Here is a 14103-nt window from a genome sequence, read left to right as displayed (position 1 = left end):
ATGAACTTTTGTATTTCTTGTGTTTGTTTTTATTCCCTTTTATTATTGTATTTGATATTACAAAATTTAACATTTTTGGAAGACAGAAGTAATTTATTTGTGCTTGTTAATATCTGAATCAACACTATTCTATGGAAAACTGTCACTTCATAATAAAGGAATTTTACATATATGTACTTAAAATATTGGAGAGTAAATATTTATCTACAGATATTGTATACAAACTATATGACATTTTGTTCCAGCTATTACATACTTTGCTTTATTTAATAAAGATTATATTTAAAACTATATAATTTGGTGCTGTTGTTGCACTTTGCCCATTGTTCATTAAAGAACGAAATTTTGCTAGTAATCATATTTTTGTCGAGTCATTAGTCTAATGCATGTATTTATTGTAAATAGTCTTATCTTGAGAGTTATATAAGCGTGAAATTTAGTTATTAATTACAGTTATCTCTTAACAATGTCTGCCCGAATTTTAAAGGGAAAAGAATTTCACCCAAATTTCGACAACACAAGTTTGGGTGAATTTTTATTTGAACGATGTGAAAAATTTGCCGACAGAATTTGTCAGGTATGTAATATTTAAAATTGGCGGTATTACTAATTAATTGTCCTTTTTTAATTCCCGATGGACGTATTGTAGGTATAGTATGACCAAAAATATTGTGCGAATTCTACTAACTAATTTTTATGACGGCTTAACACACTCTTGTAAACTTGTCGCAGTCCAGATGGTTAGGAGGGGGTTTGTCGAGTGGACCGTAATGAAAATTTTGTTGTACGGAATGTTCGCGAAAGAAAATAATTATTTATTATTAACTTAGATGATGAGAGTGTGTATTCTTCATGTTTCGACAAATTGTACGTTAACACCTGTCATTTGTCGTTTTTTATGCTCTTTTTTGATGTTTTTTTTTTTACTTTTTGTCTTTTTGTAGCTTTTCTTTGATGATCTTGTAGTCCCTTTTTTGTCTTCTTTTTTGCTCCGTTTTTTGCTTGTTCGGTATTTTTTGGCGCTTTTTTGTGCATTTTTTGGGTTTTGGGATCTTTTTGATTTTTGGAATACATACTTGGAATCCTTGTTGTCCTTGCGTTTATTGGACTTCGTCTATTTTTTGGATTTTTTGGGATTCCAAATTCTTGGAGTACTGGAAATTTTTTAATTCTAGGAAATCTCAAATTTCTTGAATTCTGAGTTGCTTGAATTAAGAAACTAAGAAGTTTTCTTGAATTTCTTGGATTTTTTCTACCTCCATGGATTTCTTGGACTTTTTGTGGAATTATAGAATTTCTTGGATTTGGGGGAATTAATGGACTTCTTAGGTTTTTAGTATCTCGAGTTTCTTGAATTTTTCGAATTTTTGGGATCCTTGAAATTCTCTGAATTCTTGGAATTCTAGGATCTGGAGTATGTGACATTTTTGGACTGACTGGATTTCTGTACGTTTTTTGAAGTTTTTAATAATTTTAGGAAATCTCGGATTTCTTGAACCTTTCGTTTCCTCTGTAATCTCCTGAACTTATTGGATTTATGAATTTCTTAGTTCCCGTGGAACTTTATACATAATTTTGAATTATTTTGGGTTTCTTGGATTTCTAGAGTTTCCTAGATTTCTCAGATTGTTTCTTAGATTTCTTGGATTTCTTCTGTTTCTTGTAGTTCTTGGGTTTCTTCAAATCTATGGATTTCTTGAATTTCTTGATTTTCTTGGATTTTTTGAATTTTTTGGATTTTTTGGATTTCTTGGATCTCTTGGTTTTCTTGGATCTCTTGGACCTCCTGCATCTCTTGGATCTCTTGGATCTCCTGGATCTCTTGGATCTCTTGGATTTCTTGGATCTCTTGGATTTCTTGGGTCTCTTGGATTTCTTGAGTTTCTTATTAGAACTTTTTTTTCTTGAATTTTTTCTGTTTCTTGAGTTTTTGGGTTTTTTGAAATCCTTCGATTTCTTGTATTTCTTGGATCTCTTAGATATCCTGGATCTCTTGGATTTTTTGGATTTCTTGGATTTCTTGGATCTCTTGGATCGCTTGGATGTCTTGTGTCTCTTGGATTTCTTAGATTTCTTGAGTTTCATATTTTTCGTGAATTTTGGAATTACTGGATTTCTCAAGTTTTTTCGGTTTCTTGGTTTTCTTGGCATTCTTGAATTATTGGATTTCTTGGATCTCTTGAAACTCCTATACCACCTGGCTCTCTTGGAACTCTTGGATTTTTTGGGTTTCTTGGATTTCTTGGATCCTTGGATTTATTAGATTTCTTGGATTTCTTGAGTTTCACAGACTTCCTGGATTTTGGAATTATTTGGATTCCTCGAAATTTTTCGGTTTCTTGGGCTTCTGGGATTTCTTGGATCACTTGGAACTCTTGGATCATTTGGATGGCTTGGATATCTTGGATTTCTTGCATCTCTTGGATCTCTTGGATTTCTTAGATTTCTTGAGTTTCTTAAATTACTCAGATTGCTTGAAATCTTTAGTTTTCTCGAATTTCTTAGATTTCATGCTCTTTGGAATTATTGAATCTCGAATTTTTCGGTTTCTTGGGTTTCTCAGAATCCTTAGGTTTTTTGAAATCCTTGGGTTTCTTGAATTTCTTGGATTTCTTGGATTCTTGGATTTCTTGGATCTCATGAATCGCTTGGATCGCTTGGATCGCTTGGATCTCTTGGATCGCTTGAATCTCTTGGATCTCTTAGATCTCTTGGATTTTTAATTTCTTGGATTTCTAGGATTCCTTGGAATTTCTGGGTTTCTGGGATTTCTTGGATCTCTTGGAACTCTTGCATCGCTTGGATATCTTGGATCTCTTGCATCTCTTGGGTCACTTGGATTTCTTGGATTTCTTAGATTTCTTGAGTTTTTTCAATTACTCGGATTGCTTGAGAAATTTTTCGTTTTCTTGAATTTCTTAGATTTCGTGGATTTTGGAATTATTGGATTTCTCGAATTTTTCGATTTCATGGGTTTCTCACATTTCTTGGGTTTTTTGAAATCCTTGGATTTTTTGGATTCTTGGATTATTTGAATCGCTTGGATCGCTTGGATCTCTAGGATTTTTTGGTTTTCTGGGATTTCTTGGACTATTTGGAACTCTTGGATTTCTTGGATCTCTTGCATCTCTTGGATTTCTTGGATTTTTTGGATTTCTGGCGTTTGTTGAATTTCTTAGATTTCTTGAATGTTTTAAATTTCGTGGATGTTGAAATTATTGGATTTCTCGAATTTTTTCGATTTCTTGGGTTTCTTGAGTTTCTTGAATTTTTGGGTTTTTGATATCTTTGGGTTTCTTGAAATTCTTGGATTTCTTGAATTCTTCGGTTTTTTGGATCTCTTGGAGTTCTTGGATCTCTTGGATCTCTTGGAACTTTTAGATCTCTTGGATTTCTTGGATCCTTGGATTTCTTAGCTTTCTTGAATTTATTGAGTTTCATATTTTTCGTGGATTTTGGAATTATTGAATTTCTCAAATTTTTTCGGTTTCTTCATTTTCTTGGCTTACTTGAATTATTGGATTTCTTGGATCTCCTTTAAGTCTTGGATTTTTTGGATTTTTTTGGTTTCTTGGATTTCTTGGATCTCTTGTATTTCTTGGATCCTTGGATTTATTAGATTTCTTGGATTTCTTGAGTTTCACAGATTTCCTGGATTTTGGAATTATTTGGATTCCTCGAAATTTTTCGGTTTCTTGGGCTTCTGGGATTTCTTGGATCACTTGGAACTCTTGGATCATTTGGATGGCTTGGATATCTTGGATCTCTTGTATCTCTTGGATCTCTTGGATTTCTTAGATTTCTTGAGTTTCTTAAATTACTCAGATTGCTTGAAATCTTTAGTTTTCTCGAATTTCTTAGATTTCGTGCTCTTTGGAATTATTGAATCTCGAATTTTTCGGTTTCTTGGGTTTCTCAGAATCCTTACGTTTTTTGAAATCCTTGGGTTTCTTGAATTTCTTGGATTTCTTGGATTCTTGGATTTCTTGGATCTCATGAATCGCTTGGATCTCTTGGATCGCTTGAATCTCTTGGATCTCTTAGATCTCTTGGATTTTTAATTTCTTGGATTTCTAGGATTCCTTGGAATTTCTGGGTTTCTGGGATTTCTTGGAACTCTTGGATCGCTTGGATATCTTGGATCTCTTGCATCTCTTGGGTCACTTGGATTTCTTGGATTTCTTAGATTTCTTGAGTTTTTTCAATTACTCGGATTGCTTGAGAAATTTTTCGTTTTCTTGAATTTCTTAGATTTCGTGGATTTTGGAATTGTTGGATTTCTCGAATTTTTCGATTTCATGGGTTTCTCACATTTCTTGGGTTTTTTGAAATCCTTGGATTTTTTGGATTCTTGGATTTTTTGAATCGCTTGGATCGCTTGGATCTCTAGGATTTTTTGGTTTTCTGGGATTTCTTGGACTATTTGGAACTCTTGGATTTCTTGGATCTCTTGCATCTCTTGGATTTCTTGGATTTTTTGGATTTCTGGCGTTTGTTGAATTTCTTAGATTTCTTGAATGTTTTAGATTTCGTGGATGTTGAAATTATTGGATTTCTCGAATTTTTTCGATTTCTTGAGTTTCTTGAATTTTTGGGTTTTTGATATCTTTGGGTTTCTTGAAATTCTTAGATTTCTTGAATTCTTCGATTTTTTGGATCTCTTGGAGTTCTTGGATCTCTTGGAACTCTTAGATCTCTTGGATTTCTTGGATCCTTGGATTTCTTAGCTTTCTTGAATTTATTGAGTTTCATATTTTTCGTGGATTTTGGAAATTATTGAATTTCTCAAATTTTTTCGGTTTCTTCATTTTCTTGGCTTACTTGAATTATTGGATTTCTTGGATCTCTTTCAAGTCTTGGATTTTTTGGATTTTTTTGGTTTCTTGGATTTCTTGGATCTCTTGTATTTCTTGGATCCTTGGATTTATTAGATTTCTTGGATTTCTTGAGTTTCACAGATTTCCTGGATTTTGAAATTATTTGGATTCCTCGAAATTTTTCGGTTTCTTGGGCTTCTGGGATTTCTTGGATCACTTGGAACTCTTGGATCATTTGGATGGCTTGGATATCTTGGATCTCATGTATCTCTTGGATCTCTTGGATTTCTTAGATTTCTTGAGTTTCTTAAATTACTCAGATTGCTTGAAATTTTTAGTTTTCTCGAATTTCTTAGATTTCGTGGTCTTTGGAATTATTGAATCTGGAATTTATCGGTTTCTTGGGTTTCTCAGAATCCTTGGGTTTCTGAATTTCTTGGATTTCTTGCATTTCTTGGATTCTTGGATTTCTTGGATCTCATGATTCGCTTGGATCGCTTGAATCTCTTGGATCTATTGGCTTTCTTGGATTTCATAGATTTCTTGAGTTTCTTAAATTACTCGGATTGCTTGAGAAATCCTTCGTTTTCTTGAATTTCTTAGATTTCGTGGATTTTGGAATTGTTGGATTTCTCGAATTTTTCGATTTCACGAGTTTTTTCACATTTCTTGGTTTTTTTGAAATCCTTGGATTTTTTGGATTCTTGGATTTTTTGAATCGCTTGGATTTCTTGGATTTCTTGGATCGCTTGTTTTTCTTGGATCCTTGGATTTCTTGAGTTTCATAGATTTCCTGGATTTTGGAATTATTTGGGTTCCTCGAAATTTTTCGGTTTCTTGGGCTTCTGGGATTTCTTGGATCACTTGGAACTCTTGGATCATTTGGATGGCTTGAATATCTTGGATCTCTCATATCTCTTGGATCTCTTGGATTTCTTAGATTTCTTGAGTTTCTTAAATTACTCAGATTGCTTGAAATTTTTATTTTTCTCGAATTTCTTAGATTTCGTGGTCTTTGGAATTATTGAATCTCGAATTTTTCAGTTTCTTAGGTTTCCCAGAATCCTTGGGTTTCTTGAATTTCTTGGATTTCTTACATTTCTTGGATTCTTGGATTTCTTGGATCTCATGATTCGCTTGGATCGCTTGAACCTTTTGGATCTCTTAGATCTCTTGGATTTTTAATTTCTTGGTTTTCTTGGATTTCTTCGATTTCGTCGATTTCTTTGATTTCTTGAATTTCTAGGATTTCTTGGAATTTTTGGGTTTCTTGGATCTCTTGGAACTCTTGGATCGCTTGGATATCTTGGATCTCTTGCATCTCTTGGATCTATTGGATTTCTTGAGTTTCTTAAATTACTTGGATTGCTTGAGAAATTCTTCGTTTTCTTGAATTTCTTAAATTTCGTGGATTTTGGAATTGTTGGATCTCTCGAATTTTTTCGGTTTCTTGGGTTTCTCATATTTCTAGGATTTTTTGAAATTCTTGGTTTTATGGGATTTCTTGGTTTTCTTGAGTTTTTGGGTTTTTTGAAATCCTTGGATTTCTTGAATTTCTTTAATTTTTTAGATTTCTTCGATCTTTTGGATCTTTTGGACCTCTTGGATTTCTCGGATCTCTTGGATCTCTTGGATTTCTTGGTTTTCTTGAAGCTCTTGAATTTCTTGGATTTTTTGGATTTCATGAATCTTTTGGTAGTCTTGGATCTTTTGGATGTCTGGGATCTCTTGGATCGCTTGGATATCTTGGATCTCTTGCATGTCTTGAATCTCTTGGATTTCTTTGATCTCTTGGATTTCTTAGATTTTTTGGATTTCTTGCGTTTCTTGGATTTCTTGAGTTTCTTGAGTTTTCGAAATTCTTGGGGCTCTTGGATCTCTTGGATTACTTGAATTTTCAGGATTTCCTGGATTTCTTGGATTTCTTCGATTTCTTGAGCTGCTTGTCTCAGATTGGTTGAATTTCTTAGTTTTCTTGGATTTCTTAGATTTCGTGGATTTTGGAATTATTGGATCTGTCGAATTTTTTAGGTTTCTTGGGTTTCTAGATTTCTTGGGTTTTTTGAAATCTTTGGGTTTTTTGAAATTCTTGCATTTCTTGGATCGCTTGAATCTCTTGGATCTCTTAGATCTCTTGGATTTTTAATTTCTTGGATTTCTAGGATTCCTTGGAATTTCTGGGTTTCTGGGATTTCTTGGATCTCTTGGAACTCTTGGATCGCTTGGATATCTTGGATCTCTTGCATCTCTTGGGTCACTTGGATTTCTTGGATTTCTTAGACTTCTTGAGTTTTTTCAATTACTCGGATTGCTTGAGAAATTTTTCGTTTTCTTGAATTTCTTAGATTTCGTGGATTTTGGAATTGTTGGATTTCTCGAATTTTTCGATTTCATGGGTTTCTCACATTTCTTGGGTTTTTTGAAATCCTTGGATTTTTTGGATTCTTGGATTATTTGAATCGCTTGGATCTCTAGGATTTTTTGGTTTTCTGGGATTTCTTGGACTATTTGGAACTCTTGGATTTCTTGGATCTCTTGCATCTCTTGGATTTCTTGGATTTTTTGGATTTCTGGCGTTTGTTGAATTTCTTAGATTTCTTGAATGTTTTAGATTTCGTGGATGTTGAAATTATTGGATTTCTCGAATTTTTTCGATTTCTTGGGTTTCTTGAGTTTCTTGAATTTTTTGGTTTTTGATATCTTTGGGTTTCTTGAAATTCTTGGATTTGTTGAATTCTTCGATTTTTTGGATCTCTTGGAGTTCTTGGATCTCTTGGATCTCTTGGAACTCTTAGATCTCTTGGATTTCTTGGATCCTTGGATTTTTTAGCTTTCTTGAATTTATTGAGTTTCATATTTTTCGTGGATTTTGGAATTATTGAATTTCTCAAATTTTTTCGGTTTCTTCATTTTCTTGGCTTACTTGAATTATTGGATTTCTTGGATCTCTTTCAAGTCTTGGATTTTTTGGATTTTTTTGGTTTCTTGGATTTCTTGGATCTCTTGTATTTCTTGGATCCTTGGATTTATTAGATTTCTTGGATTTTTTGAGTTTCATAGATTTCCTGGATTTTGGAATTATTTGGATTCCTCGAAATTTTTCGGTTTCCTGGGCTTCTGGGATTTCTTGGATCACTTGGAACTCTTGGATCATTTGGATGGCTTAGATATCTTGGATCTCTTGCATCTCTTGGATCTCTTGCATCTCTTGGATCTCTTGGATTTCTTAGATTTCTTGAGTTTCTTAAATTACTCAGATTGCTTGAAATTTTTAGATTTCTCGAATTTCTTAGATTTCGTGGTCTTTGGAATTATTGAATCTGGAATTTTTCGGTTTCTTGGGTTTCTCAGAATCCTTGGGTTTTTTTAAATCCTTGGGTTTCTGAATTTCTTGGATTTCTTGCATTTCTTGGTTTTCTTAAGTTTTTGGGTTTTTTGAAATCCTTGGATTTCTTGAATTTCTTGGATTTTTTAGATTTCTTCGATCTTTTGGATCTTTTGGACCTCTTGGATTTCTCGGATCTCTTGGATTTCTTGGTTTTCTTGAAGCTCTTGAATTTCTTGGATTTTTTGGATTTCATGAATCTTTTGGAAGTCTTGGATCTTTTGGATGTCTGGGATCTCTTGGATCGCTTGGATATCTTGGATCTCTTGCATCTCTTGAATCTCTTGGATTTCTTGGATCTCTTGGATTTCTTAGATTTTTTGGATTTCTTGCGTTTCTTGGATTTCTTGAGTTTCTTGAGTTTTCGAAATTCTTGGGGCTCTTGGATCTCTTGGATTACTTGAATTTTCAGGATTTCCTGGATTTCTTGGATTTCTTCGATTTCTTGAGCTGCTTGTCTCAGATTGGTTGAATTTCTTAGTTTTCTTGAATTTCTTAGATTTCGTGGATTTTGGAATTATTGGATCTGTCGAATTGTTTAGGTTTCTTGGGTTTCTAGATTTCTTGGGTTTTTTTAAATCCTTGGGTTTTTTGCATTTCTTGGATCGCTTGGATTTCTTAGATGTATTGTATGTCTTGGATATCTTGATCTCTTGAATTTCTTCAATTTCTGGGATTTCTTGATTTCTTGGGTTTCTTGGATTTCGTGAATTTTGGAATTATTGGATTTCTCGAATTTTTTCGGTTTCTTTTGGGTTTCTCAGATTTCTTGTACTTTTTTAAATCCTTGGGTTTCTTGAAATATTTGGATTTCTTGCATTTCTTGTATTCTTGGATCTCTTGAATCGCTTGGATCGCTTGGAACTCTTAGATGTCTTGGATATCTTGGATCTTTTGTATTTTTTGGATTTCTTGAATTTCATGGATCTCTTGGATCTCTTGGATCTCCTGGATCTTTTGAATTTCTTGGTTCTCTTGAGTTTCTTGGATCTCTTGGATGTTTTGGATGTTTTGTATTTCTTGGATCTCTTCGATTTCTTGAATGTCCTGGATCTCTTGGATGTTTTGGATTTCTTGGATTTCTTGGATTTCTTGGACTTCTTGATTCCCTTGGAACCCTTGGATTTGTAGGATTTCTTGGTTCTCTTGGATCGTTGGATTTTTTGGATTTCTTGGGTTTCTTGGATTTCTTGAGTTTCTTAGAATTCCTTGATTTTGGAATTATTGGATTTCTCGAATTTTTTCGGTTTCTTTGATTTCTTGGTTTTCTTGGGTTTTTGAATTTCTTGAAATGCTTCGATTTCTTGAATTTCTTAGATTTTTTGGATTTCTTGAATTTCTTGGATCTCTTGGATATATTGGACCTCTTGGATCCTTTGGATCTCTTGGTTCTCTTGGATCACTTAGATCTCTTGGACTTCTTGGGTTTCTTGGATGTCTTGAGTTTCTTAGAATTCCTTGATTTTGGAATTATTGAAGTTCTCGAATTTTTTCGGTTTCCTGGGTTTCTTGAGTTTTTGAGTTTCTTGAAATCCTTCGATTTCTTCAATTTCTTGGATTTCTTGGATCTCATAGATCTCTTGGATTTCTTAGATCTCTTGGATCTCTTAGATCTCTTGGATCTCTTGGATTTCTTGGATTTCTTGGATTTCTTGTATTTCTTGGATTTCTTGGATGTCTTGGATTTTTTGGATTTCTTGGGTTTCTTGGATTTCTTGAGTTTCTTAGAATTCCTTGATTTTGGAATTATTGGATTTCTCGAATTTTTTCGGTTTCTTGGATTTCTTGGTTCTTTTGAATTTCTTGGATCTCTTCGATCTCTTGGATGTCCCGGATCTCTTGGATTTTTTTGATTTCTTGGGTTTCTTGGTTCTCTTGGAACTCTTGGATTTTTTGGATTTCTTGGAATTCTTGAATTCTTTGGGTTTCTTGGATATCTTGAGTTTCTTAGATTTCTCAAATTGCTTGAATTTCTTAATTTTCTTAAATTTCTTAGGATTCGTGGATTTTGGAATTATTGGGGTTCTCGAAATTTTTCGGTTTCCTGGGATTCTTGAGTTTTTGAATTTCTTGAAATCCTTCGATTTCTTCAATTTCTTGGATTTCTTGAATCTCATAAATCTCTTGGATTTCTTAGATCTCTTAGATCTCTTAGACCTATTGGATCTCTTGGATATCTTGGATTTCTTGGATGTCTTGGATTTTTTGGATTTCTTGGGTTCCTTGGATTTCTTGAGTTTTTTAGAATTCCTTGATTTTGGAATTATTGGATTTCTCGAATTTTTTCGGTTTCTTGGAGTTCTTGGTTTTCTTGAGTTTTTGGGTTTCTTGAAATCTGTCGATTTTTTTAATTTCTTAGATTTTTGGATTTCTTGAATCTCTTGGATCTCTTGGATTTCTTGGTTCTCTTGGATGTCTTGAATTTCTTGGATTTCTCGGATTTTTTGGATTTTTTGAATTTCTTGATTTCTTCGGGTTTCTTGGGTATCTTGAATTTCTTAGATTTCTCAAATTGCTTGAATTTCTTAGTTGTCTTAAATTTCTTAGATTTCGTGGATTTTATAATTATTGGATTCCTCGAATTTTTTCGATTTCTTGGCTTTCTCAGATTTCTTGGCTTTTTGAGTTTTTGGGTTTTTTGAAATCCTCGGGTTTCTTAAAATTCTTGAATTTCTTGGATTTCTCGAATTTTTTGCTATTCTTCGGTTTCTTGAGATTCTTGGAAAGTCTTTTTTTGAATTTCTAGAATTTTTTCGTTTCTTAGTTTTCTCGAGTTTCTTGGATTTTTTGGCCCCTTTAGAACCGGTTTATTGCCAGCTTTTCCATTTTTTTTTTTTTAATTTTTGAATCATTTCTATTTTTACTTTTTTATCGACTTTTTCTATTGGTTTTTAAGCATTTTTTGGTCCTAATTTTGGTTCTTATTTTGTAGTTTTAATCTGTTTCTTGTCTCTTTGGTTTTTTCATTTTTTTTTGTCTCCTTTTTTAGCCATTTTTAGTTGCCTTTTTTCGTGTTTATATCCTTTTTCGGTCCCATTTTTTTTTCACCTATTCGACGGTGTTTTTGGGCACTTTTTTGTCGTTTTTAATGTTTCTTGGTCATTTTTTCGTGTTTTATCGCCTTTTTGTCACCTTTTGTTACTTTTTTTGTTTTTTTTTTTAAGCAGTTTACTTAATTAACCAAATCGAGACTGGCTCACCCCATTTTTCAAAAATTTTATGAATACATTACTGTTTTTACTAATATTATAATGTACCTACTCAAATTGATATATGCTTGCTAATTTATTATTTAATTGATAAACTGGGATTCGTTTGACTGTACATCAATTTTTTCGTTTCGTTACAGATAGATGCAGATTTAGATCAGTCCGAAACTTACTCCAGTGTAAAAACAAGAACTACCCGAGTTGCAGTGAATCTCCAAAAAAAGGGAATCACTTCTACCGATGTAGTTTGCTCTTGTACTAATAATTCCTTGGACAATTCAATACCCGTAATAGCAGCCTTGTATCTGGGCGCAAAAGTTGTGAATCTAGATCCAACTCTGTCGGCCAGAAACACTCAACATTTACTGAATCTCGTAACTCCTAGAATTATTTTCGTGGAAGAAGAGTCGCTACAATTTATTGAAAAGTGTATTAATGAGGCTAAATTATCTTGCGAAATCATAGTTTTTGGCAAATCCACAAAATATGGTACTTTTGCCAACATGACGTTGCCTTGTGGGGAAGAAAAAACATTCAAACCGTCAAAAACAGACATCGATGACACCGCAATTATGTTCTTTAGCAGCGGTACTACAGGTCTTCCAAAGGCTATCTGCCACAGCCACCGTAGTTTTTTGCAAATGGTAGAAATAACATAGTAAGTACCGGGAAATAGTTGGGATAAATACAAAATTACAGCAAAATTACTTTACAGCAATTCTGGATACGATTCCCGATTACTATTACATTTTACCACTTTCTACTGGGTATCGGGTCTAATAATGCTGGGACGTACTTTCGTGGATGGAACTACCCGGGTCTTCGCTCGTACCATGGAAGGCGAAAAAACTCTCCGAATGATCGAAAAATACAAGCTCACTTCACTTTTCGTCGCCCCAATTTACACCTACCAGTTAACTAACGTTCCAAATCCGGAACGGTACGACCTTTCCTCGTTTCGTTATTTACTGACAGGCGGTACTCCGATGAGTACCGATCAATATAAAAAACTGACACAACTGTTTCCCAAAGTCCAAATACTTTTTGCTTACGGAATGACCGAAGTCGGAATACTGACTGTCTTTCACCCCGAAGACGACAAACATCTCATAGATACTAAAGTGGGTTCTTGTGGTAAAGTTGCATCACGAACTCTTCTCAAAGTGAGTACCATTATGTGCTTAGTTGCTTTTTGTGTAATTGTTTTTGTAGATTGTTAATCCCGATAATGAAGAGATCCTCGGACCAAATCAGGAAGGCGAGGTTCGAGGAAAATCCGGTGCAATAATGAAAGGGTACTACCGGAACGACAGTGCTGGGTGTTTCGATGATGACGGTTTCATAAAAACGGGTGATATTGGGTATTACGATGACGATGGTTGCGTTTATGTTATTGAGAGAATGAAGGAAATGTTTAAGTACCGGTCGTGGCATATAGTACCGTCGTCGATCGAAGCGGTGATTTTGGAACATCCGGATGTTGAAGAAACGGTTGTTTTTGGACTTCCCAGAGGCGCTGAAGGGGAAGTACCTGCTGCTTGTGTGGTGCTAAAGGATGGTTGTACTATTGATAAAGAGGAAATTGAGAAGTTTGTGGCAGAGAGGGTTTCCGACAGGGAAAAATTAAGAGGGGGAGTGATTTTCGTTGAGAGTTTGCCCAAGACGCCGACTGGAAAGTTGATAAGGAACGAGGCGAGGAAGATTGCGATAAAGTCGCTGTAAAAAAACAACCAACAATATACCGACTGATTGTCTGACTTTGGGATATTATTCCTTTCTTGTACACTTCAGACTAATAAATTGATATTTCAAAGAATATTTTGAGTTTAACTTCCAATTAGAAATTCCACTTTTACTATAAGTTATTTCAAAGAATAGTTTTCATGTAAATATTATCTTTGACATCGAATTTGCTGATTCTAACCAAAGATTGCGATTTTTTATTTAAATCACATTTAAATCATTCGATGGAATACCGTTTTCGATTTTTCAATTTTTAGGTTTTTTAGACTTCAATTTCGCGATGATTTTTCAGGTTTTTATTTTTCACTTTTTCGATTTTTCAGTTTTTCGATTTCAATTTTTCAGTTTCTGAATTTCTTACTATTTCAATTTTTCGGATTTTCAATTTTTTGATATCTTAAATTTTAGTATTTTCAGTTTTTTTGATTTCCTAATTTTCCGATTTTTAGATATTTCAATTTTGAATTTCTCGATTATGCGACTTTTCAATTCATCGATTTTTGAATTTTTTAATTTTTTGTTTTTTTTTATTCTCGATTCATTGATCCTGTGATCTTATGATCCTTTGATCCTTGATCCCTTTCGTCCTTTCGTCTTTTCGACCTTTCGAGCTTTCGAATTTTCTTTCTTTTCGTCCTTTCGGTCCTTTTCGTCATGTTCTTCATTTTCGTCCTGTTCGTCCTTTTCGTCTTTTCGCCATTTTCGTCCTGTTCGTACTTTTCGTCCTTTTCGCGCTTTGCGTCCTTTTCGTCTTGTTCGTCCTTTTCTTCCTTATCGCCATTTTCGTCCTGTTCGTCCTTTTCATCATTTTCGTCCTTTTGGTCCTTTTGGTTCCTTTGGTCATTTTCGTCCTTTTCGTTCTTTTCGTCCTTTTGGTCCTTTTCGTCCTTTTCGTCCTTTTGTCCGTTTGGTCCTTTTCGTCATTTTCATCCCTTTCGTTCGTTTGGTC

General features: G+C 34.0%; 1 protein-coding gene across 1 annotated transcript; it reads left to right on the top strand.

The window, feature by feature from the left end:
- The first annotated feature begins 440 nt into the window (after positions 1-440).
- LOC135131353 (uncharacterized) lies at positions 441-13227 on the top strand. Its single transcript, XM_064059029.1, has 4 exons — positions 441-577; positions 11552-12069; positions 12127-12574; positions 12624-13227. The coding sequence occupies exons 1-4, from the start codon at positions 467-469 to the stop codon at positions 13131-13133; spliced, it is 1587 nt and encodes a 528-aa protein (XP_063915099.1). The 5' UTR covers positions 441-466; the 3' UTR covers positions 13134-13227.
- Positions 13228-14103: the final 876 nt, after the last annotated feature.

The sequence above is a fragment of the Zophobas morio genome, unplaced genomic scaffold (genome assembly GCF_036711695.1).
Source record: "Zophobas morio isolate AGI-343-1 ecotype UQ-CSIRO unplaced genomic scaffold, CSIRO_AGI_Zmor_V1 ptg000020l, whole genome shotgun sequence".
In the NCBI taxonomy this organism is placed as follows: domain Eukaryota; kingdom Metazoa; phylum Arthropoda; class Insecta; order Coleoptera; family Tenebrionidae; genus Zophobas; species Zophobas morio.
This window is presented reverse-complemented; position numbering and strand designations above follow the sequence as displayed.

Excerpts from the sequence above, each read along its gene's own strand:
- LOC135131353 (XM_064059029.1), top strand. The coding sequence starts at position 467 with ATGTCTGCCCGAATTTTAAAGGGAAAAGAATTTCACCCAAATTTCGAC. Across the intron at positions 578-11,551 it reads TTGCCGACAGAATTTGTCAG|ATAGATGCAGATTTAGATCA; the intron begins GTATGTAATATT and ends GTTTCGTTACAG. Across the intron at positions 12,575-12,623 it reads CATCACGAACTCTTCTCAAA|ATTGTTAATCCCGATAATGA; the intron begins GTGAGTACCATT and ends TTGTTTTTGTAG.